Source organism: Diorhabda sublineata, chromosome 8 (assembly GCF_026230105.1).
Source record: "Diorhabda sublineata isolate icDioSubl1.1 chromosome 8, icDioSubl1.1, whole genome shotgun sequence".
Lineage (NCBI taxonomy): Eukaryota > Metazoa > Arthropoda > Insecta > Coleoptera > Chrysomelidae > Diorhabda > Diorhabda sublineata.
In genome coordinates this window covers 10,159,403-10,180,904 of record NC_079481.1, presented here as the reverse complement: position 1 = coordinate 10,180,904, position 21,502 = coordinate 10,159,403, and the positions used below count along the sequence as shown (strand labels likewise).

The following is a 21,502-nucleotide window of genomic DNA, read 5'->3' as shown; positions in this document are numbered from 1 at the left end:
AAATTACTAGTATCAACGCCATATTGGGGCGTCCAAACGAAGGATAAAGTAAATTAACGAGTTATGGATAGTAAGTTCGAAAATATAGTTTTGAAATTAATTTTCTTCTATCAAAATAGATTTAAAATCAAGATTATTTATCAAAAAAAAAACATAAGAGCTTTATCCAAAATCGAATTTCCCAGTATTACCAACATTAAACTAAAAAAATGATTTAATTTGACGCCATGTTAGGCGGTTTTTAGCGAAGTATGAGTGAACCGACATTGGCTCTAAATCGAGTACTCCAAGAGTACTTAAAGTACACATAGTGCAGGGTTATTTTTCGAACATATAATTAAATGTCATATTTCGTTAATAGTGAAACGTCATAAAATGCCTTACTTCGTAATTAACGGTAAACCCGATTGTCCGAATTTCGTACACGCTATTTATGTAGCCCAATATTTGGCAGATAAACTTCCAAATTTTGTTTTCAAAAAAGTCGAAAAATTAGCTAAAGATTGGGCAGTAGGTGAAATAATCAATATATTTGACAAAAAACCTAAAAAATTACTTCCAGGTTTATCTGGAACATCTGAATAAAGAAAATACTTGGTACATAACCGAGAGCCCATTAATATGGAAAGAAATAAACATGTGGGGAGGAAAAAAATATCTAATTGGTGGATTAGCCGAATTTTGGGAACACGTTTATTGTTATTACGGTTTAGAATCGTTAATTTCAAAACAGGAATTGGAGTATCTCGCTGAGGATAATTTAAAAGTAAGTTATTTTGACAGAATCGACCAGAGTAACCGAAGTAGTTGTTGTTCGAAATATACATCACTACCCTGATCAATGGTAATGACGTCATAACCATAGAACTATATAACCAACTTGATAATCAGAAATACGTTCCTTTAGGTAAATTGTAATGTTATATGGCGTTATACAATATGGCGTCGATATATGATGTATATAGTCCAATAAAATGGTGTATATTTCGGAATACAGGGTGTGACTACGTAAAACTATTTTATTATTATGATCCGTTCGTATTAAAGTTTTTTCTGGAAAATTCGGAAACCGCTAGGAAACGAGCCGTACAAGTGATAACGATTTTGGGGGCTTCGAATCCCCAAACTTGCTTTTTGATAAACGAATTGGTCGAAATAAAAGAATTATGGAAATCTCAAGGCATGGTATTCAAATTATTCGATTATTATCAAAATATCGATAGTAAAAAATACGAAACTATGCAGCAGTACGCAAGTTATTTAAACGAAAGTAAAATATTCGGTAAACACGACATGGTCTTTGTGTGCGAAACTAAAACTCAAGTAATGCAAGATGCAGACATCGTTATTAATATCGAAGAATTTTCTAGGTAAGTATACAGTGTGTTTTATAAATACGGAAAAATCGGGTGACTGAATCTGGTTGATGCAGCGGATGGGGAGTCACAACAAAACGCCCTCTGTTCTACGTCTTAAGGAAAAGTGGTAGGGGAACCCCAGCGGAAAGGAATATGAATAACGTCAAAATGGCCGAAAGGGTTTGGTTAAAATAATTGAAAATATTCTGATTCGAATGGATTACAGTCATTTCAGAATCACGTTGGGGTGGATTTAGACGGTTTTGATTGGTGAAGATGGTTATTATATAGGTCAGAATATTGTTGACATCCAGATGAATGACGTCACTGTATAGTAGATGCAAAATGTTTTTTCTAAGCAGCGTAGGTTGAATGGAGGTCCATACCAAAAAGGCGTTACGTGAAGGTTATAAAGGATGTCAAAAAGTCGTTAGTGTGTTTCCGTGATGTGATTGGTCGAATACGTAATATATACAGGGCGATGATGATTTTCAATGTCAAATATGCTGTTGTTTATGGAAATTTTCATTTTTTTGTATACAGGGCTTAGTATAAAGGAAAAATAAAGCCGAAAATGTGTTATGACGTACGTGCGGGGTGTATCGGAAAAGTTAACAACGTCAAAAAGTCATTAGCATGTTTCCGTGATGTGATTGGTCGAATTGGGATGTATACGTAACATATACAGGGCGATGATGATTTTCAATGTCAAAAAGGCAGTGGGTTATAGAAATTCTCATTTTTTTTGTATACAGGGGAAGTTTTGTAAGATGATTGATGATGATATGTTTTTAGACATGACGTCGAAACGGAAGAAATGTTTTTGAGACGTTGTTATTGCCGAATGGACATATTGGCGGGATTTGTCAACAGTCACAACAAACGTAGCACTAAAATAATAATGGCGAACAACGGACCAGTTTGTTTTTTAACGTCGTGTTTATCGGTGGCTTGTCGATCGAAAAAATTTAAAAATATCGTCGCCATAACGGCCGATAAGGGATTCCCGTATATAAAAAGCGTTTCGGCTAAAACCGGGGTGCCGGTGAGTAGAATTAGCGCTCCGGCAGTTTGGGGATTCGTGGGTACAAATCATTTCGTAGACGTGAGGAATATTATTTATAAGGCCGACATGAGAATGCCATTCAAAAGGTGAGTTTCCATTTTTAATTTGGTTAATTCTGGCCGGGTAGAAGATGAATGAAGGGAAAAAAGGGAAGTAGAAGATTGGGTGGTGATAGCAGGACGAAATAAAAGGAAAAGTTGGGACGACGACGATTGAAAAGTGATGTTGATTTTGCAATTTTTTCACTTTTTCTCGGTGGAATTATAAAATTTTTCGAAACTTAGGAAAGATTTTTTGTGCACGAATTCAAATTGAAACGAACGATATAAAAGATTTGACGCCATGTCTAAATTAATCGTCCCAGTATTACAACGGAAATTTAGCAGAATCGATGTCATTATAGGAACGATTTTTTTTGGGTGTAATTATTGGCGCTTAAAAGCAGAAAATCTCAAAACTTTCTAGAAGAGACGCGGCAGCGGCAGCAGTAAAAAATTACTGAAAGCGGCGTCATTTTGCCCAAGATTCTTGACAGGCGCAGTTTTAGCAACAGAAAAGTATGAAATTACTGGAAGCGGCGCCATTTCGGAAACGGATAAATTTATCAAAAACGACGCCATTTTTAAGTAGATTTCCAAAAGTTCTGAGTACCACCAACAGAAACTTTTAAATTTCCCACAAGCGACGCCATTTTGTGGCAAATTTTTGCCTGTCGCAGTACTACCAATAGAAAATTTCGAAGCGGCGTTATTTTAGTACACAATTTTGACAATCGTATCGCCAACAGAGAATTTAAAAAATGACCTAAAGCGACGATTTGTTGAGCTAGGATTCCAGGGCCCAATATTAAAAGAGTCGACGCCTTTTTGACACGATTTGTTGGTGTCCAAATACACGAAACACGAAAAGCTTGAAAATCCGAGTTTTGAAATTTTGATAGAAATCATGGTAATTTATTCATAGATTGAAGTATTCAGCCAATCTTAAATTATAAAAATTACTCAAAATGACGCCATTTTGATCAAATATGTTGGTACCAAACCCCACAATTCAAGAAAAACAACCTTTAACTATTAAAAATCGAGTAGAAAGTATGATTAATTAACCCGAATCAATTTGACTAGTTTTACCGACTTTAAATTAAGGAAATTACCTAAAATGACGCCATTTTGAACAAATATGTTGGTAACAAACGGCACAATTCAAGTAAAACAACATTGAATTATAAGAAATCGAGTAGAAAGCACGGTGACTTTATCAGGAATCAAATTGTTCAGTATTACCAACTTTAAATAAAAAAAATTATCCAAAATTACGCCATTCTGATGGAACTAAACCCGCCTAGTATTCCAACCAAATATAAAAAATTACGACGCGTAATGGAGGCGATTTTCCTGGGCCAAAACGCCGAACGAAAATTCCAAAAAGGATACGCCATATTTGTGTGTATATTCCCTTCTTATATCAAGTTAAAAATACCGCGATTGTAAATCGTGTGTATTTGTCTAACGATATACAAAACGGCGTTTCGGGTAAACATAACCTCAAATTTAAAACATTTACACTTTCGATTCGATTTAACGATACAATTCCATATTTTTTTTCTTTTCAGGAGTCTGTCGTCTCCTAAAGGTTCTACTTTACCTTTAGGAATAGCCCACGCCGAAATTAGAATGATGTCGTATTTACTAAAAACTTCGAACGACATAACGAACGAAACCGAAGATTTCGCGGTAAATAATCGAAACATTTCGTTGATATTATTTACGGAAACGTATTTTACAGAAAGAATTACAAACAAAATTACGTCGCCCGCCGATATTCAGTAAAGTGAGAGCGATAACGTCGCTTTTGAAATTGTGGACCGCCGAAGAAATCGGCGACGAGATTATATCGTTGGGAGTTTGTTCTGACGGTGAAATATCCCCCTCCAAACGATTCTATAGATAAAAAAATTTGTTTTTAGGATCATTCGGTATACCGAAGGGCGTGGTATTTTCTCAACCCGTCAAAATGGATCGTACAAGAAGATGGACGCCGTTTAGGAATTTTCCGTTAATGAACGAAGTTACGAAAAGGGAAATTAAATATTGTTGTAACAAAATTCACGGTATATTGGAACAATATAAATTATTGGAGGTGTTGGATCATAAGAAGTTATTCGAAACAGAAGAAGAATACGACGCTTACGAAAAATATTTGAGTAATTTGCAAACCAACGGGGAACAATTCGCTCGTAGCGATTCTAGCGATAGGACTTTTTGAAAATAGGCGATTCGTTCGAAAAAAAAATTTATTTATTTAATAACAAATAACATTAAATTGGATTGAAAAAACATCTTTGTGCGTATTTATAACGAATATGAGTCGAATGTTATTGGTGATGGTAATGGGCGGTTAACGTGTTAAAAATATTTAATCGATAATCGATTTGCGTGGAAAAGGTTTTTAAATCGAAAAATTTGGTTTCTGAATCGATTTTTCTTGTTTTTAATAATAAATTTAATCGTAATCTTCATCGATGTCTTTGATGTCTTCGGAATGTCAAAAAGACACATTCGGTAACCAACCGCTGTAAGTTAAATATCGTGTTATGACGTCTTTTGTACTAATTTCAAGAGAATCGGCGTCCGTCGATACGTTTCGGTATTTACCAGGAGATTGCAGGTTGTCCTGAAAAAATAAAATAAAAAATGATAAAACAATTTTTATTATTGTCATGAAAAAAGCCAGGTGATTTTGAACTATCGTGATTATTCTTTATTGATTCAGTAGAATCGCATCTGATTTCAATTATTTTTGGAAAATTTCATGGAAAAAATATTAGAAATTGTTAGCGAAAGATTTTAAATATTTTTTTTTGGTTAAATTCCATAGAAAACAAACATTTTGAAAAATACCCACTAAAAAAACGTCTCATTTTGATGATTTTTGAAAAATTTTATAAAAAAATATTGGAATTTGCTTTGCAAAATATTTATAATTTCATGACTTGAAATGTTAATTTTTTGGTGAATATACAAAAAGAAAACATCAAAAACAATACAAAATTGTTTTTTGGCCCTATGAAATCGAAAAATCATCTGATTTCAATAATTTTTGAAAAATTTCTTGAAAAAAAAATATGGAAATTTGCTCAGTAATGATTTTATAACTTTAAATGGAATTTTTTTGGTTAAATTCCATAGAAAACAAACATTTTGAAAAATAATCATAAAACACATCTAATTTTGATGATTTTTTAAAATTTCATAAAAAGAAATATTAGAATTTGCTTGGGAAAAAAATTTATATAGCTTCATGACTTTAGATGTTAATTTTTTTGGTTAATATACAAAAAAAACATCAAGAACAATACAAAATTGTTTTTTTGGCTCTATGAAATCGAAAAATCATGTGATTTCAATAATTTTTGGAAAATTTCTTGAAAAAAATATGCTCAGTAACGATTTTTAAATGATTTTTTGGTTCTGAATGTCATTTTTTTTTGTTAACACACACAAAATTCGAACATTTTGAAAAATAGTCAAAAAAATTTCATTTTCATAGAATCATCATAATAGTTGTTTTTTTTTGACTTTATAAAATCGAAAATTCCCCTGATTTTAATGATTTTGGGAAAACTTCATGAAAAAAATGTTGGACGTTTCATGTGGTTTTATGATTTGAAATGTGATTTTTTTGTCATTCAAATATACACAAAAAACGAACTTTTTGAAAAATAATCTTAAAAACAACGTAACAACTGTTTTTAATATTATTTTAATAATTTTTTGAAAAATTTATGTGGCTCTAAATATTTTTATATGGTTTTTTGTTAATATATATATAAAAAACGATCTTAATCATAAAAAAAACCAAATAACAAATTTTATTTTCATAAAACTATTCATGAATTCATGAAAAACACAAGAGAATTTGTTTGGTAAAGATTTTGGGATTCTAAATGTCATTTTTTTGGATTAACATACACAAAAACAGACATTTTCAAAGAAAATCATAAAAAAGCATCCAATTTCAATGATTTTTCAGAAACTTTATGAAAAAAATATTAGAATTTCCTCAGTAAAGGTTTTTATATGATTTTTTTGGTTATATATAAAATAATCATATAAAAACAACAAAAAAACCAATACCATCGTAATAATTGTTTTTTGGTCCTATAAAATCGAAAAATCATCTGATTTTAATAATTTTTGAAAAATTTCATGGAAAGAGCTTTTGTTCACTAAAGGATTTTTATATGATTTTTTGGTTCAAAATGTCATTTTTTTGGTTAATACATGCAAAAAACAAACATTTCGAAAAAAATTATTTAAAAAAATTTATTCTTTGGCTCTACAGAATCGAAAAATCACCTTCATCAAAATTATCAACAATAATACGTAGAAAAGCATTTAAAGCCCCAATACTAATTTTTTATTCTTCTTGTAATTTTTTCTACATAAAAACAATCAAAAGAAAAATAATTGAAATTTAATGATTTTCCACTTTTCTGGTGTTCTAGTGTAATAAAAACGATGTAACAACGATAGTACAATACCAGGAACTTCATTAGTAAGGACTATCTACAAAAAAAAATAGTTACCTGTATTAATAATGATTTCATTGTAGTATAATGAATGGGACGAATATTTAAACTAGCACAAAGCTAAAAAAATGAATTTGTGTTAATATTTCATCTATAAAATCACTATGTACAATGTTAATCTCGAATTGTATTTAACATTGATCTAGAAAATTATCCAAATTCGAAACAAATATTAGATCCCAAAAGAAAAACAATTAATAATAGAAATATAAAAAGCACGACGTTACAAAAATAAAAGAAGATTATAAGGAAGAAGAAAAAGCTGGATAAATGGAGTACAAAGTTACTAAAACAAGAAAGGAAGACCAAGTATAAGCTGGACGATAAAAACAAGAGAAGAATATTTTATGCACGAAGGACAAGAACAAGAAAGAAAAACTGAAGAGGAAATGGACAAACAATAAAGAGGGCAAGAAAAGAATGTTTGAAGCACGAAGTAACAAGAACAAGAATGAAAAACTGAAGAAATGGACAAAAAATAAAAAGGGCAAGAAAAGAATTTTTAAAGCACGAAGTAACGAGAAAAGAATGAAAAACTGAAGAAGAAATGAACAAAAAATAAAGAGGGCAAGAGAAAACTGCATCTGTGCCAACACAAGTTGAACTTCCTTACTGGTATCCTTAGCACCAAATAAGATCCAACGGAGACTGATGAGTGCAGATTATGTGAGTATAACAAAGAAATTAGGGATCAACTAGTTCCAAAACGTCTCCTTATTGAATATCATCAAAAAAATACTTCTGACAAGGAACAAAAGGAAAAAAATGATTAAATATATGAGAATAATAAAAATTATCTAGACCAAGTTTCCGGTCACTCAAAGACGTGAAGCACCACATCTATCGCTGCTCCAAAGCCTTATAGATAAAAAAAATATTTTCTAGAACTCCCATTTTCATTTGATCTCAACAAAACGAAACTAAACTTCCTCACAAAGTACTAACTCCTCAGGTAGCACCTAATGAGAGATCTAACAGAAACAGACAAGTACAGATTTCGTCAGAAGAAGAAATAGTTCTAGTATAAAAGAAAACTGGTCGAAATTGGAATTCCCCTAATTTCCTGAGATATTCGATTCACCAATAAACTTTCGTGGTAATTACTTACATGAATTTCATTTTCCGATAAGAGATTGCCCATTGGACAATGTTGTAAAGTCGATACATCAGACGAGCTAACCGAGTTCGAGTTGTTGTTGAAGGAGTAACTGTTGGTGTCGCATGCGTCGTTTTGTGCCCACGTGAACTTTTTTTCTATGGAACCTGTGTCTTGATCTCCGCTTTTTCTACATTAAAAAAATTCACATTAAAATTTCGGTAGTAAAAATTTTTATATTTATAAATTCGAATATAAAAAAATTTCTTTTACTCCGCTAAAGAGTTCTGTTAACGAAGCAACCTCAAATTTCTATTTTATCCACTTTTATCTACCAACTTTCGATTTACTATCCGGAGACGACAAAAACAACTACCCCAGAAGCAAAATTGAAAAAGGGATATTACAGATGATGTTTTAGGGGTTAAATTGATTGAAATAAAAAACGTACTTACCCGTTTTGGTGGTGGTACTCCCGCGTTACATAGCCACTGCTGCCCTAAGTGAAATGCAAACTGATACAATCTGTTTCGGTTATTATATGAAGTGTTTCTTGTATGATTAGACTGCTTATGAGACACACCGTGAGATGACATGAAATAAAATTAGAGACAAAAATTGATGGAATCAGAACATTTTCTACATACTAACGAGTATCGATATTTGTTTAATAATAAAAATGCTTCTGTTACATTCAGAATATATCCCGAAGGTGTGATAGTGTAATTAAAGTCAATTGAGATAAATTTCCACTGTTTGAGGTAATTATTAAAATTATTTTGATAATTATTTCGTTTTGGAAACGGTAAATAATCAATTGACTTTAAAAATATTCAAATGAATTGATTATATCTATTAGGGAGCAGCTTGAGGAGCTTTTGAGGAAATATTGGGGTGTGTCACCGAATATTCTAAAATGTATCATCAAAAAATTAAATAAAAAAATACTAGGAACATTTATATCTCGATATTGTTGCAAAACGACTAATTTTTTTATTAAACTCAAATAAACATGCATAATATCAAAATAAGGGATGTCTCAAAGTAAAGTGAACTTTGAATTTAGTATAAAATTGTTAGTAGCATTTATAGTTACATAGTTTTGTTAAAGTTGACAATTATAGTATAAGAAGAAATCCCATAATGTGCGGGGCCAAATTTAACATTAAAAATTTAGTAGTCAGCTATTTTGATGACGACTATAATCAATAACTTATTGCAGTAGATTTTTGACAGTAGAAATTCAAAAATTAGACCTAAAAAGTTATTTTGATGACATCTATAGACTATATAGACCTGGAAATTTATTTCAATGACTGCTATAGGCAATCACCAATTGTAGTAAACTTTTGGCAAAGATAATCCAAAATTTTGACTTAGAAACCTATTTAAATGGCATCTATGCCAATTATCTATTACAGCAAACTTTTGGCCAAAAATATCCAAAATTCAGGACTAAAAAGCTATTTTGATAACATCTATAGCCAATTATCTATTACAGCAAATTGATTAGTTGGAAAAATTCAAAATTTAGGCCAAAAAGGTTATTTTAATGAAACTTTTAGCCTATTACCTATTATAGCAAACTTTTGGCCAAAAATACCCAAAATTTAGGCCTAAAAAGCTATTTCGATGACATCTATATACAATTATGTATAACAGCAACTTGATTAGACGAAAAAAAAAAGGAAATTTATGTCCATAAGATTATTTTAATGAAGCCTATAACCAATTAGCTATTATAACAAAATTTAAGCCAAAATAGCTAATTCAATGGCAACTATAGCTAATTACCTATTATAATCAACAGTCAAAAAAATCAAAAATTCTGCCATAAAGAGTTATTTCAATGACACCTATAGACAATTTTACCTATTGTAACAAACTTTCGATGAAAAATTTCAAGAGTATTGCCTAAAAGGCTATTTAGATGACATCTACAGGCAATTACCTATTATATCAGTCCAAAATTTCAAAAAAGCCTCAAAGTATTTCAAAATACTTATTAGGTTGACATATTTAAATTTCAGGGCAGTTTTTTCGAAAAACATGGACAATTTCTCATTTTTATTTTGTTGTTGACTCCATGGGCCTCTATAATATTAAAATTGTTCAGTAGCAAATTCCAAATGATCTCAAATAACTTGAGACACTAACAAAATTCTAAATAATCCACTCGAACAACAAAATTAATTGTTTGATACATTTCTTATAGCAAATACGACATACCCCATTATTTCCCCTATAAATCAAATTTACCAAAAACTTACAGATTTGTTATTACTCTGCCTCAACTGTTGTTGCCTCTCGTGTGCCGCGTGTTGTTCATAATGAATAATTTCGTCCTGAGTGGTGAGACCAAGACTGCGATATTTAATTAGTTCAGATAATCGATGTCGAAGTTCTTTTTCTCTCTCCAGGCTCGCGATGAGTCTTTCGTGTTCCCCCGATGACAGGAATTGAGAAAAAACGCGAAATCTATCCCTCAACTCCCTAAAAATAACAATCAAACTAAAAATAATCATTCGTATATATATTTTTTGATAGTTTACCTCTGTTCTTTAGTAAGTTGCGGCATTTTTGTCGGATCCTTTCGCATATTAGCGAAATATTTGGCCACTAATTGATAATCTCTTACGATTCTTTTCCTTCTCGCCCTTTCTCGCAATCTCCTTACGTACATATCTATAATGGCCAATTTCAATACTATCTCCATTTCAGTGTCTTGTTCGGGATCTAATACGAGTTTACACACCAATTGTTCCGCCTCCATGTTATACTCCTGTACAAAATTCATTTTAAGACTATGAATTTTTCAAAAAAAAAAAAATGATTCGTTTACCCTTTCATAATCATCCCTATGTGGTTTATATCCCAATAACCTAGCTTCTTCTAAAGTAACATCTAATGGAGGTAATTTGGCAGTCACGCTAGGTGACAAAGGTCCATCATCTTCTGTTACGTGATCAATCAAAGCTGGTTTATTAGCAGTAACACTGGCTAAAGTAGCTTTTCCAATATTTCCGTCGAGATATCGCGCTATGTATTCTTCTTTAACCTCTGAATAGGAAATATATTTGTCTGAAAGTAATTATAAGAAAAAAACACGAAATATTTACCTTCCGGGCTTCTAGTTTCGACGTGTTCGCTAATTAATTCCCAATTACCGAATCCATATAATTCCACGGCATCTAATAGTTGTAAATATTCCTTTCCCGTCCATGCTCCTTTTCCACCGAATATACTAGCGGCACAATGATCGACAAACTTATATGCATGATCATTTCTATGGGGTCCTATTTCAGCTCCGACAGAGAAACACTGAAAAGAAGTTACGACATTCGAAATTTAAATGGAATTATTTTTGTAATAAATAATATCTACCTGAAGACATATATCAAAATCGACACAAACACAACATTTCACTCTAACAGTGTTTATTTCTTCTTGACAGTAAGTGCAGTTAACCTTCGCAAACAAATCTGAAATTATAAACGTCAAAATGGCATCATGCATCAGATTATAAAAACGTCAACTTACCAGTCATCGTTAATTATTTTTATTGTTTGAGTATTTTTTGATACGGAAAAATGCAGATTCTACAATAAAAAAATTACGTGCTATTCGCAATTTTCGAATATTTGCATTATTTTAATTCTAAATTATAGCAAATCCATAATTACTTCCACCATTTTATATATATTTAACTTTCTTATTATTTGACGTTTAACATAGTTTGACAGTGACAATCAATGATACCAACGTAAAGTACGTTCTGCAATGCAATTGTGATTCCAAATAATAAAATACTTTAGTTAGTTTGAATAAAATCGGTATAAAAACTAATTTAACGAGCGTAATATATTGATTTCGATAAAAATTTGAATCTAGTAACACACATCCCATATTATACGATAGAACGTACTTCAAAGTCAAGAACTCTACTTGGTCAGATTAACAATATTTTGAGTTGATATATCGCCAGAGTTAATGTTGAAGATAGAAAGAGCTGCATGTAAATGGAATACTATTGAAAGGGAGAAAAAGCATCGGTATACCACTCGCCATCTCTCTTTACTCGCCATTAATCTTCTTTGCCATTCCCACTACTCGAAGCTGTCATAGCGAATTAATTAGAATAAAGAGAGAGATCAAAAGTGGTATACCGATATTTTTTCTCAGTCTATCAATTAGAATGCATTTCAATTAGTTTTCCATATCTAATATTAACTCTATGTATATTGTTTTACTTGATTTATATATATATATATATATATATATATATATATATATATATATATATATATATATATATATATATATATATATATATATAATATATATATATATATATTAATGCATCTAAATGTTCTTGATTTTAGGTAGGTCTCTTCTGTTTTAAAATTAGTTTTTTTGATAGTTTTTAAAAGAAAGATAAATTTCGACGTTTCGACTTTTCTATATATATATTGTTCCACTCATATTTTTTGTGTTCGTTTCTCATGTTGTACTCATTTTTTTTCACACTTGAGAAGCTATTAAGATTTTATTCACCGTATAAAATTGAAAAGAAAATATTATTCATTATTATGTCAGAATATAATTCAATAGATTTGGTTAAGTAGATCGTCCTTGTTTCAAAGTGATCTTGGTAATTTTGATTTGTGTTGACAATTTGATGTTTTGGTTTTAAGGTTAAACTGTCATAAACGTCAAAAAGAAAATGAACGTTTCTATTTCAGTATCTAGACGATTCCAATGAAAATATATAAATTTAGTTAGTTGACAATTATTTGTGTTGAATTTTTTATAAGGAATTAGAACTATTTCAACGCTGTAGTGGTAAATACGATTTAATTTAACGTCTTTTGTCGCGATACTATGGTAAAAATGGAGAATTGCTGTTTACCAGAAAACAGTTTTAGAGATTTATGGCAAAAAATAGGAAGGTGCCATTTGAGTTTTCTTGAATTAGAGGAAAGCAATGAAAAAATATATCAAAGAAACAAATTAGAAGGTTAGTTTAACGTTTTTGTTTTGTATCTTTAATTGTTTGTTTATTTATTTTAGAATACATTCACGATTTTTTGTGTATTTCTGAGCATTACAATAAATTCAGTTTTCACGAAACTAGTGAGGTATTTGAACTTTCGGCAGCTTATAAAAAAGATTATAAAGCAGCAATGGGTTTTAACGCTATACAAATGTACGCTGGTAATTTATTAGCACAACCATGGAGAAAAGAGTATCGGCAATTGAAAGTAAGTAGATATTTCGTTGTATATTATTTGTTTTTAATAAAAATTTCTTTAGACTTATTCCGGTTTTTATAAACATCAAGTAGAAGCTAATTTGGTTGGTGCAGAAAAAATGTTTGAAGCTATGGGTTACAAATCTTGCGGGGAAGGTTTATTAATCCTCGACGCTCCTGTTTGTCCTGATAGAGTATCCGCTATATCAATGGATTGTATAATAGCTTATGTAGAATGTCAGGTAAGTCTTTTAGATGTTTTTTTTTATATCATTTTTATCGTTATTTTATTTATGTTACAGATATCAAAAGCGATATGGGACGAAGTGTGTAGAACATTTAAAATATCGTGGTTAGAAGTTTTAGAATTTCGAAAAAATCATATTTGTAGCCCAGAACAATGTGCTAACGCACTAAAATGTAGACATCATCAACGACAGTATCAAGAACACAACGTTTATCAATCGGTTCGATGTCAAAGTATTCCAGCACCTTTAATTTCTCCAATGGTCCCCATGAATCATTCTTTCCCCCCAGTTAGTACACATCATCACGTAGGACTTCCTCTACAACAAGATTATATGGTAAACGGGGGTTATCCTATATACACAGTTCCATATAATTGTATTAATAACGATTATTTATACAACGTCCCCGTTCCTGTAAATAACGTTTATTCAGGAGATGTAGCATTAATACCAGTTGAATCAAACTCGAATTCTTCATATGATGTAGTGGATACCAGAACTAGAACCGCTAAGAAATTAGTCGAAACCGAATACGAAACAACAACCGAACAAAAAGATTCCCGGTTGGAGGAATGGGATTACGTATACAAGAATCTCGAAAGCCAAGGTTATAATAAAGATTTAGGAGAACGAGGGGATTTATTGAGTCCAGTTATTAGTAAACAACAAAAGGAAATTAAAAAAGTGAAGCAGACTAATCTCGATGAGGTTGTAAATAATTTGAGCATCTACGATAGACCTTTGAGGGTGAGCGATGTACCCAAGAAATGTCAGAAGGTTAACGAGGCCGCGAAGCTTCCCCCCAAAGAAAAACCGGTCGAAAAGAAACCGAAAGATGAGAAAAGTATGAAGAAGAAGATTATATCGAAAGTTGTAGCCGAAGTAAAGGAAAAATGGACTTGTAAAGCTTGTACTTTCTTGAACGAATCGGCGAAATGTATTTGCGAAATGTGCGGGAAAAGTAAAAACGTTAAGGACGAAACTCCAATCGAAGTCGGAGGAGCTGAATGCAGTAAATGTACTTTAGTTAATTCGAAGAATATGCAACAGTGCGAGGCTTGCGGAACTAATTTGGAGGGATCGCCGACTTATATATGAAAAATTCGTTTTTTTTTTCAAAAAATTTGAGATTCATTTTTTGAGTATTTCAACTGCTTTCGATTTGATTATACGTATTTAGTGTGATTCGGAAAATTAGACGATTCTATTTATACTTATTTGATCCCATTTGACGAAAAAGTGTGTATTCAAGGGTGTTTGTTAGTTTTTGTAGGGTAAAAATGTTTAACCGTGCAAATAACACCCTTGTTAGCAAAGAAAAACGTCTTAACCTCACTTTGACGATTCTTTTCCAGTTTCGGTTGATCTGATTTTAGCTTCAATTTTTTCGAAAAAAAAAAAATTATTTCCCAAATTACGTACATTCAAGTTACTTATTATGACGTGGAATATTGAAAAATTGGGTTTTTACAGTTAAATATTTTTTAAACTGAATGTTTTGTTGACGATATTTTCTTTTCACAATAATCCAGTTTCTCCTTTGGCTTTTTAAATTAACAATATTAGAAGAAATTTTAAACTTTAAAGTAGGTGGAATGAAATTTGCTTTATTTTTGAAAATTGTTTCATATATAAACGTAACAAAAAAATCTATGACTTTATTTTTTTTAATTATACAACACTATATTTCACATTTTCTCATTATTACTGTTGCCGATACAGTTACTTTTTACATTATTTATTTTCAAAATAAATTTTACAACTTAACTGACTTATTTTCGAAAAATCACCTTATTTCCTTACCTCTATTCCTAAACACGACGATATGGACATATAGTGTGTTCATTTTTACCTGATGTTTGTATTATTGATAAATAAAACAATTGGAAGGTAATTGAAAAAAAATTATCAAATTCTTATTATATTAGACTTTATGAATTACCCTGTAGAAGAAAAATACTGCTTATAATTTGTGAATAACTCTGTAAAGTCAAATAATGCTTAAACTTTGCGAATAACTCTGTACAAGTCAAATAATGTTTGAAGTTTGTGATTAACCCAGTACGAATAAATTAATGTTTAAACTTTGTGAATAACCCTGTACGAATAAATTAATGTATAAACTTTTTGAATAACCTTTTACAAGTCAAATAATGTTTAAACTTTGTGAATAACCCAGTACGAATAAATTAATGTTTAAACTTTGTGAATAACCCTGTACGAATAAATTAATGTTTAAACTTTGTGAATAACCCTGTACGAATAAATTAATGTATAAACTTTGTGAATAACCCTTTACAAGTCAAATGATGCTTAAACTTTGTGAATAACCCTGTACGAATAAATTAATGTATAAACTTTGTGAATAACCCTTTACAAGTCAAATAATGCTTAAACTTTGTGAATAACCCTGTACGAATAAATTAGTATTCAAACTATTGGAATAACCCTTTACGAATAAATTAATGTTTAAACTTTGTGAATAACCCTTTACGAATAAATTAATGTTTAAACTTTGTGAATAACCCAGTACGAATAAATTAATATTTTAATTTTGTGAATAAACCTATTCAAATAAATTTATGTTTCAAGTTTATGAATAACCCTGCACAAGTGAATCAATGTTCAAATTTTGTGAGTAACCCTGTATGAATTAATTAACGTTTAAACTTTATGAATAACCCTATAGAAGTAAATTAATGTTAAACAGCTCATGTTTTCCACAAAAGCAATTCTAATGCATTTATATTATATATATATATATATATATATATATGATGATTTATATAAACGGGGAGTCACCAGTAAAACTCAATAATAAGCAGGTACTTTTATTTTTCACAGGCACACTAGTGCTACTATTTAACAAAAATACAACAAGCATTAGTAATAAATGTATAATTGACAAAATAAAAATGATTTATATACATCTGATGAATCAGTCCAATTAAAATTATTATAATCTTTCATTAAATCATATAATTGAAGTTAATGTAACGAATATATACAATAAAAAAATATACACTAATAAATACATACTTAGTTTAAATGTTAGTTACTCTTGATTTTTTGATGGAAAACAAGTAGCGTTGAGAGAGAGCAACAAGCAAATTTTTAAAAATAGTTAAGTCATTGAAGTTATGAAGGCTCGAAGGACCAGAAAATGTAAATGATTGAATATATCAGTAGTTTTATATAGAATTGAGTAAAAATAATGAGAAACATTCAAATTTTTAAAGTACTGTTTATTATGCAGGGTTAGTACGAAAAAATGTTTAAAAATAGTCAAGTCACTGAAGTTATGGAGGCTCCAAGGACTAGAAAATGTAATTGATTGAATGAAATAGTAGTTTTATGAAGAATTGAGTAAAAAATAATGTTCTTTAGAAACCTCCGTCCAATATGATGAGATCTAATCTTCCATAATTGAGATATCTGGTACTTCAAGTCGGGTATGAACCAATAAGAGGCTCGAAGGACCAGATAATGTAATTATGAGCTACCAGTAAGCTTTGGAGCTAAGTTCCCCCTTTTTAATCCGAAGAAATCATAATTATTTGGAATTTCTGGAAACCTTGGTGCCGTTCAAACTGAACAGACTGTTTACTACCCCAATACCAACATCCATAACTACAATATTTGGTCCTTCGAGCCGGGTATAAACCAATAATATATAATATAGGGACAAGATAATGTAATTGGGTGTTGTTGCGGTATAAATTAATTCCAGTAGAAGCGAAAATGGGTGGAGATTTGTATATTATACAGGGTTAGTATAAAAAAATGTTTAAAAATAGTCAAATTACGATATTATGGAATAAATTTTGGAATATAATGCATAGAAAAACATCCCGATACTACTAAACAAAATTCGATCTCAACCAAAACAATTCGTGTATATTACGAGGGCGATTAAAAAATAACATGTATCGAAATCGGCGGAAAAGATTATACACAATTATGGCACACCGTAACTAGAACCTAACTTCAAAAAAATTCACAATTTCGTCGTAGCTTGTAATTTAACGTATCTATTATGCTGAACGTCTTTATCGCATTCGGGCGGTAAAAAGCACTGATGAGTTCGCGTTTTAGGTTTCACTAAAACCTTCTTGACGCCCCAAACCAAAATAATAACCATAATACACAAAACCAAGAACACTGATACGAAAGCCACGTCGAGATTAGTAAACCCCGTCGCGACTGATTTAAACACAGTTACGCACCTAGATTTATTAACGTCGATAGCTGGACTAGAAGTTACAACGTTCGCGCACACTCTATAAGGTCCTCCGTTTAATCCGAAGAAATTATACTTCGGATTCGAACACTCGATTATTTTTTGCGACAACAGCGTGCTCTGTTCTAATACAGCCACGTTCAATTCGCAATTTACCCCGGGGTAAACGTCGATTCCGATCGATAGCTCGCCGTCCGACGTCAAATTCGCTAAAACCGAAACGACCCGCGGTATTTTCGCATTTGCCGGTAATTTCGCGTTAATAACTAGCGGTATTATATCCGAACAGCCGAGTATTAACGAAACGTCGTCGGTTTGAACGGTTTCCAATAAAACGATGCAATATCTGTAGCTGTTACCGCGTCGTAGTTGTATAGTTTTGGGGAGCGTTACGTTTAATATTTTCGGATCCGATAAATCCGACGAATTACATTTGATAGGATTCGATTCGATTAAAACTTCGTTGGGACCTTCTTCTTCGTATACGAATATAGCGTCGCAGGTATACGAAGAAAATTCGTCTTGGACGTTCCAGGATAGTTTGACGTCGGTGCCGTCGTAGGTGAAATCTTCGAGGTTGATTCGAGCTTTGAAGGGAGACGATATGGGGGTCATGACGGTGTCGTCTTCGTCGCCGCAGATGAGGTTGTACGTCGGCATTTCTATTAATAAACCGTTTTCTAGATGGGGAGGGGTCGTGCATACCGCTGTTGATTTATCTTGTTGATTCAAAGTGGAATTGTTCAACCACGTGGCGAATTCGCTTAAGCTGCAATCGCAGTTTAATGGGTTTTCCGATAGGGTGAAATGTTCTAGTGAAGTTGTGGGTTTGAAAGCGTCGCTGGCTACTATCGATATATCGTTTTCGTCTAATTTTAGAGACCTCAAATTACGTAGCGGTTGGATTAGATCGGCGGTTAGAGCTCTTAAGAAGTTATGTCGCATGTCGAGGTACGTTAATTTTTGTAGATGCGCCAAAGAGGCGCCGGAAACCGCTACGATTCTGTTGTGAGCTAGTTCTAGAGTTAATAAAGAACTTAGATGACTGAAAGCGTGGTCTTCAATGACGTCGATTTGATTGTGTTGTAGCCTTAGAGACGTGAGCGCGGTTAAACCTTGTAAAGATCCCATTTTGATGCTGCTTAAAGTGTTGTGGGAAAGTTGAAGGTCTTTTAAAGAAGACATTTTGGTACAAGTCGAAGGTCCAATCGGCCCTATCAACATATTTTCCGACAGATCTAGTTCTTCTAAAGTCGATAGACGATTCAATTTTGATATTGCCGATATTGTCAATTGATTACCTCGAAGGCGGAGGATTTTGAGTTGCGGTAAATTATCGAACGCGTCGGGTGTTATTTTCGATATTAAATTATCGCTGATATCTATGAACGACAAATTTCGCAAACCCTGCAACAGATATTGATTATACGAAATTTGCGACCAAAAATTTTCATTTTATAAATCAAAAATTGACTTTTCTCGAAAAATCTTCTATAAATGGATCATTGATAATGTATACAGGGTGTTCCGAGCAGAAAATATGACATAATCGTCGATTTAAATCATTCTTAAAACAAAACCTTTCATTCAAGTTTAACAAGATTTCATTTGAGCATTTTTTTGACATCAGTAGCCACTGGGGGCCAGATCTGGACTATATGGTGGATAAGGAAGCAATTCGTTCAATTTAACCATCGTTGCCATCGACTTGTGAATCATTGCATTGTCTTGGTGAAACTGGTCGTTACTTCGCCATTTTTCCTTGATTTTTGCATTCAAACTATCCAACAACTTCATGTAGTCTTCGTTATTGATTGTCTTTCCCTTTTGGAGATAGGGGCTGCACAATATTCCTTGCGCATCCCAAATACTGAAGCCAGAACCTTCCCAGGACTTTGTGGACTTTTTTGATGTTTTCTGGAGTAATCACATCAATTGGACGACCAGAAAGTTCACCATCATCGTGTGTCTGTATGACCACGTTAAAATTCAGCGAATGGTTGTTTTCGATGGAGAAGCTTTTGTCAGCTAGGATACGAAGTGATAATCGCTGTACGAGGTATGGAGCTCAAAAATCCCTCCAAAGTTATTGAGAAGCTCCTGTTTTTGACGAAGGACGTTGGGTCGAGCGTTGTCGTAAAGAAGTCATCTTCAAACCAAACATGAGGAAGCTCGGTTCAGATTCTAATTGATCTTCAAGAGCTTCCATGATGAAAATAAGAGCTGAAGAATTGATAAGAACAAGTTTTGGGGAGCTAATCTTTAAACCAAGAATGAGGAAGCTTGATTCAGATTCTAATTAATCTTTAAGAGCTCCCAGGATAAAAATAAGAGCTAAAGAATTGATTAGAACGAGTTTTGGGGAGCTAATCTTCAAACCAAAGATGAGGAAGCTCGGTTCAGATTCTAATTAATCTTTAAGAGCTCCCAGGATAAAAATAAGAGCTAAAGAATTAATTAGAACGAGTTTTGGGGAGATAATATTCAAACCAAAGATGAGGAAGTTCTATTCAGATTCTAATTAATTTTTAAGAGCTCCAAGTTTAAAAATAAGAGCTGAAGAATTGATTAGAACGAGTTTTGGGGAGCTAATCTTCAAACCTCCCTATTTGAGTTGTAAACAGTTTCCACATAAGTCAATTTTTTGTGGATTAGGTACGAAAAGTGGTATTCCCAGATGGATTTTCTCTCTACTAATGTAATGATTAAAAATTTTGATATTAAATATAATAAAAACACACTTATAAGAAAATCTACGATATTAAGACATCCTGTATACATTATTATAGTACGTTAAAAAGTTGAAGGATTAAATTTCAATCAAATAAATGTACGCTTTGAATTTGAAAACAAAGTATATATTAAAAAAAGGGATTATTTACCTCGAAAGATTTACGATCCAAATTTCGTAATCTATTTCCTGAAATGTCCAATCTATCTAATTCAGGTAGAGACCTTAAAGCCGAAATCGGTACCGTTTCCAGTTGGTTATTTGGTAATCCTAAGGCTTGTAAAGGCGAAGCGAGTTTATCGAAGGCGTTTTCGACTATATTCTTAAGTTCTCCTGAAGATATCACGAGTCCGTGCAAAGAAACTTCTTCTAAAATCGGTTCAGATATCGACGTCAAATTTTGTATCGTACAATCTAGTAACGAAACCGAAAAAGAAGATTTTGCACGTAACGTTTCACCTACAAAAATTATAATTATATAAATAATAAATATTATTATAAGGTGAATATACTGTTTATAGTGAAAAAACCGTAATTCGTTTGTAGGAATCAAAAATATAAGCGCCTTTCGTGTCAGGTAGGTGACCCGACTGTTTAATGCTGATTAAAAGCTCGCTGGTATTGAAAAATCGAGTCAACTTTTTCTTTGATATGTCACAACCAATTGGTTTGCAATATAAATAGTTTATTCTGATTAAATACTTCTTCATCATACACTTGGAACTTTCTGGGAGGTTTCGGCGATTATATCCTTCAGCAACCTCGTCGTAACGGTTCTAATGTTGTCCAGGGTCTCTAAATATTGACTTTTCTGAGATATATTGAGCCGAGGAGACAAACAAGTGTCTGGAAAGTGACGCCTGTCTGGTAGTCGTTTGTGAGGAAGGCCTTCAAACTACGATCCTCCTGCATCAATATACT

General features: G+C 32.0%; 4 protein-coding genes across 7 annotated transcripts in view; 2 read left to right on the top strand and 2 right to left on the bottom strand.

Moving 5' to 3' along the window:
- Window positions 1–375: 375 nt before the first annotated feature.
- On the top strand, window positions 376–4,689 carry LOC130447890 (putative malate dehydrogenase 1B). The gene is made up of 7 exons (XM_056784936.1): window positions 376–510; window positions 563–766; window positions 1,048–1,370; window positions 2,154–2,510; window positions 4,037–4,157; window positions 4,210–4,339; window positions 4,391–4,689. Exons 1-7 carry the CDS (start codon window positions 376–378, stop codon window positions 4,687–4,689), a joined length of 1,569 nt encoding a protein of 522 aa, XP_056640914.1.
- A 10-nt stretch (window positions 4,690–4,699) lies between these two features.
- LOC130447337 (transcriptional adapter 2B) lies at window positions 4,700–11,865 on the bottom strand. 3 transcript variants are annotated; one of them, XM_056784104.1, is made up of 10 exons: window positions 11,652–11,865; window positions 11,496–11,593; window positions 11,231–11,432; window positions 10,954–11,171; window positions 10,664–10,893; window positions 10,382–10,604; window positions 8,567–8,610; window positions 8,124–8,301; window positions 7,013–7,075; window positions 4,700–5,097 (listed from the first exon to the last, which is right to left on the bottom strand). In XM_056784104.1, the coding sequence occupies exons 1-10, from the start codon at window positions 11,656–11,658 to the stop codon at window positions 4,969–4,971; spliced, it is 1,392 nt and encodes a 463-aa protein (XP_056640082.1). In that variant the 5' UTR covers window positions 11,659–11,865; the 3' UTR covers window positions 4,700–4,968. The 3 variants fall into 3 exon arrangements, 1 of the variants encoding a protein (XP_056640082.1); XR_008910235.1 differs by lacking the exon at window positions 4,700–5,097 and having other exon boundaries at window positions 7,012–7,075; window positions 8,567–8,677; window positions 11,652–11,855; XR_008910236.1 differs by lacking the exon at window positions 4,700–5,097 and having other exon boundaries at window positions 7,012–7,075; window positions 8,567–8,605; window positions 11,652–11,855.
- A 923-nt stretch (window positions 11,866–12,788) lies between these two features.
- Window positions 12,789–16,189, top strand: LOC130447917 (uncharacterized). The gene is made up of 4 exons (XM_056784974.1): window positions 12,789–13,128; window positions 13,182–13,372; window positions 13,425–13,604; window positions 13,665–16,189. Exons 1-4 carry the CDS (start codon window positions 12,993–12,995, stop codon window positions 14,706–14,708), a joined length of 1,551 nt encoding a protein of 516 aa, XP_056640952.1. The 5' UTR covers window positions 12,789–12,992; the 3' UTR covers window positions 14,709–16,189.
- Window positions 16,190–16,428: 239 nt separating this feature from the next.
- Window positions 16,429–21,502, bottom strand: part of LOC130447476 (slit homolog 1 protein-like) — a 56,106-nt gene continuing 51,032 nt past the window's right edge. For both annotated transcript variants that reach the window (XM_056784313.1, XM_056784312.1), the window contains 2 exons: window positions 20,733–21,040; window positions 16,429–19,257 (listed from right to left, as the gene is read on the bottom strand). In XM_056784313.1, coding sequence (XP_056640291.1) covers window positions 17,608–19,257; window positions 20,733–21,040 — 1,958 coding nt within the window. In that variant the 3' untranslated portion in view covers window positions 16,429–17,607. The remainder of the gene's footprint in view (window positions 19,258–20,732; window positions 21,041–21,502) is intronic.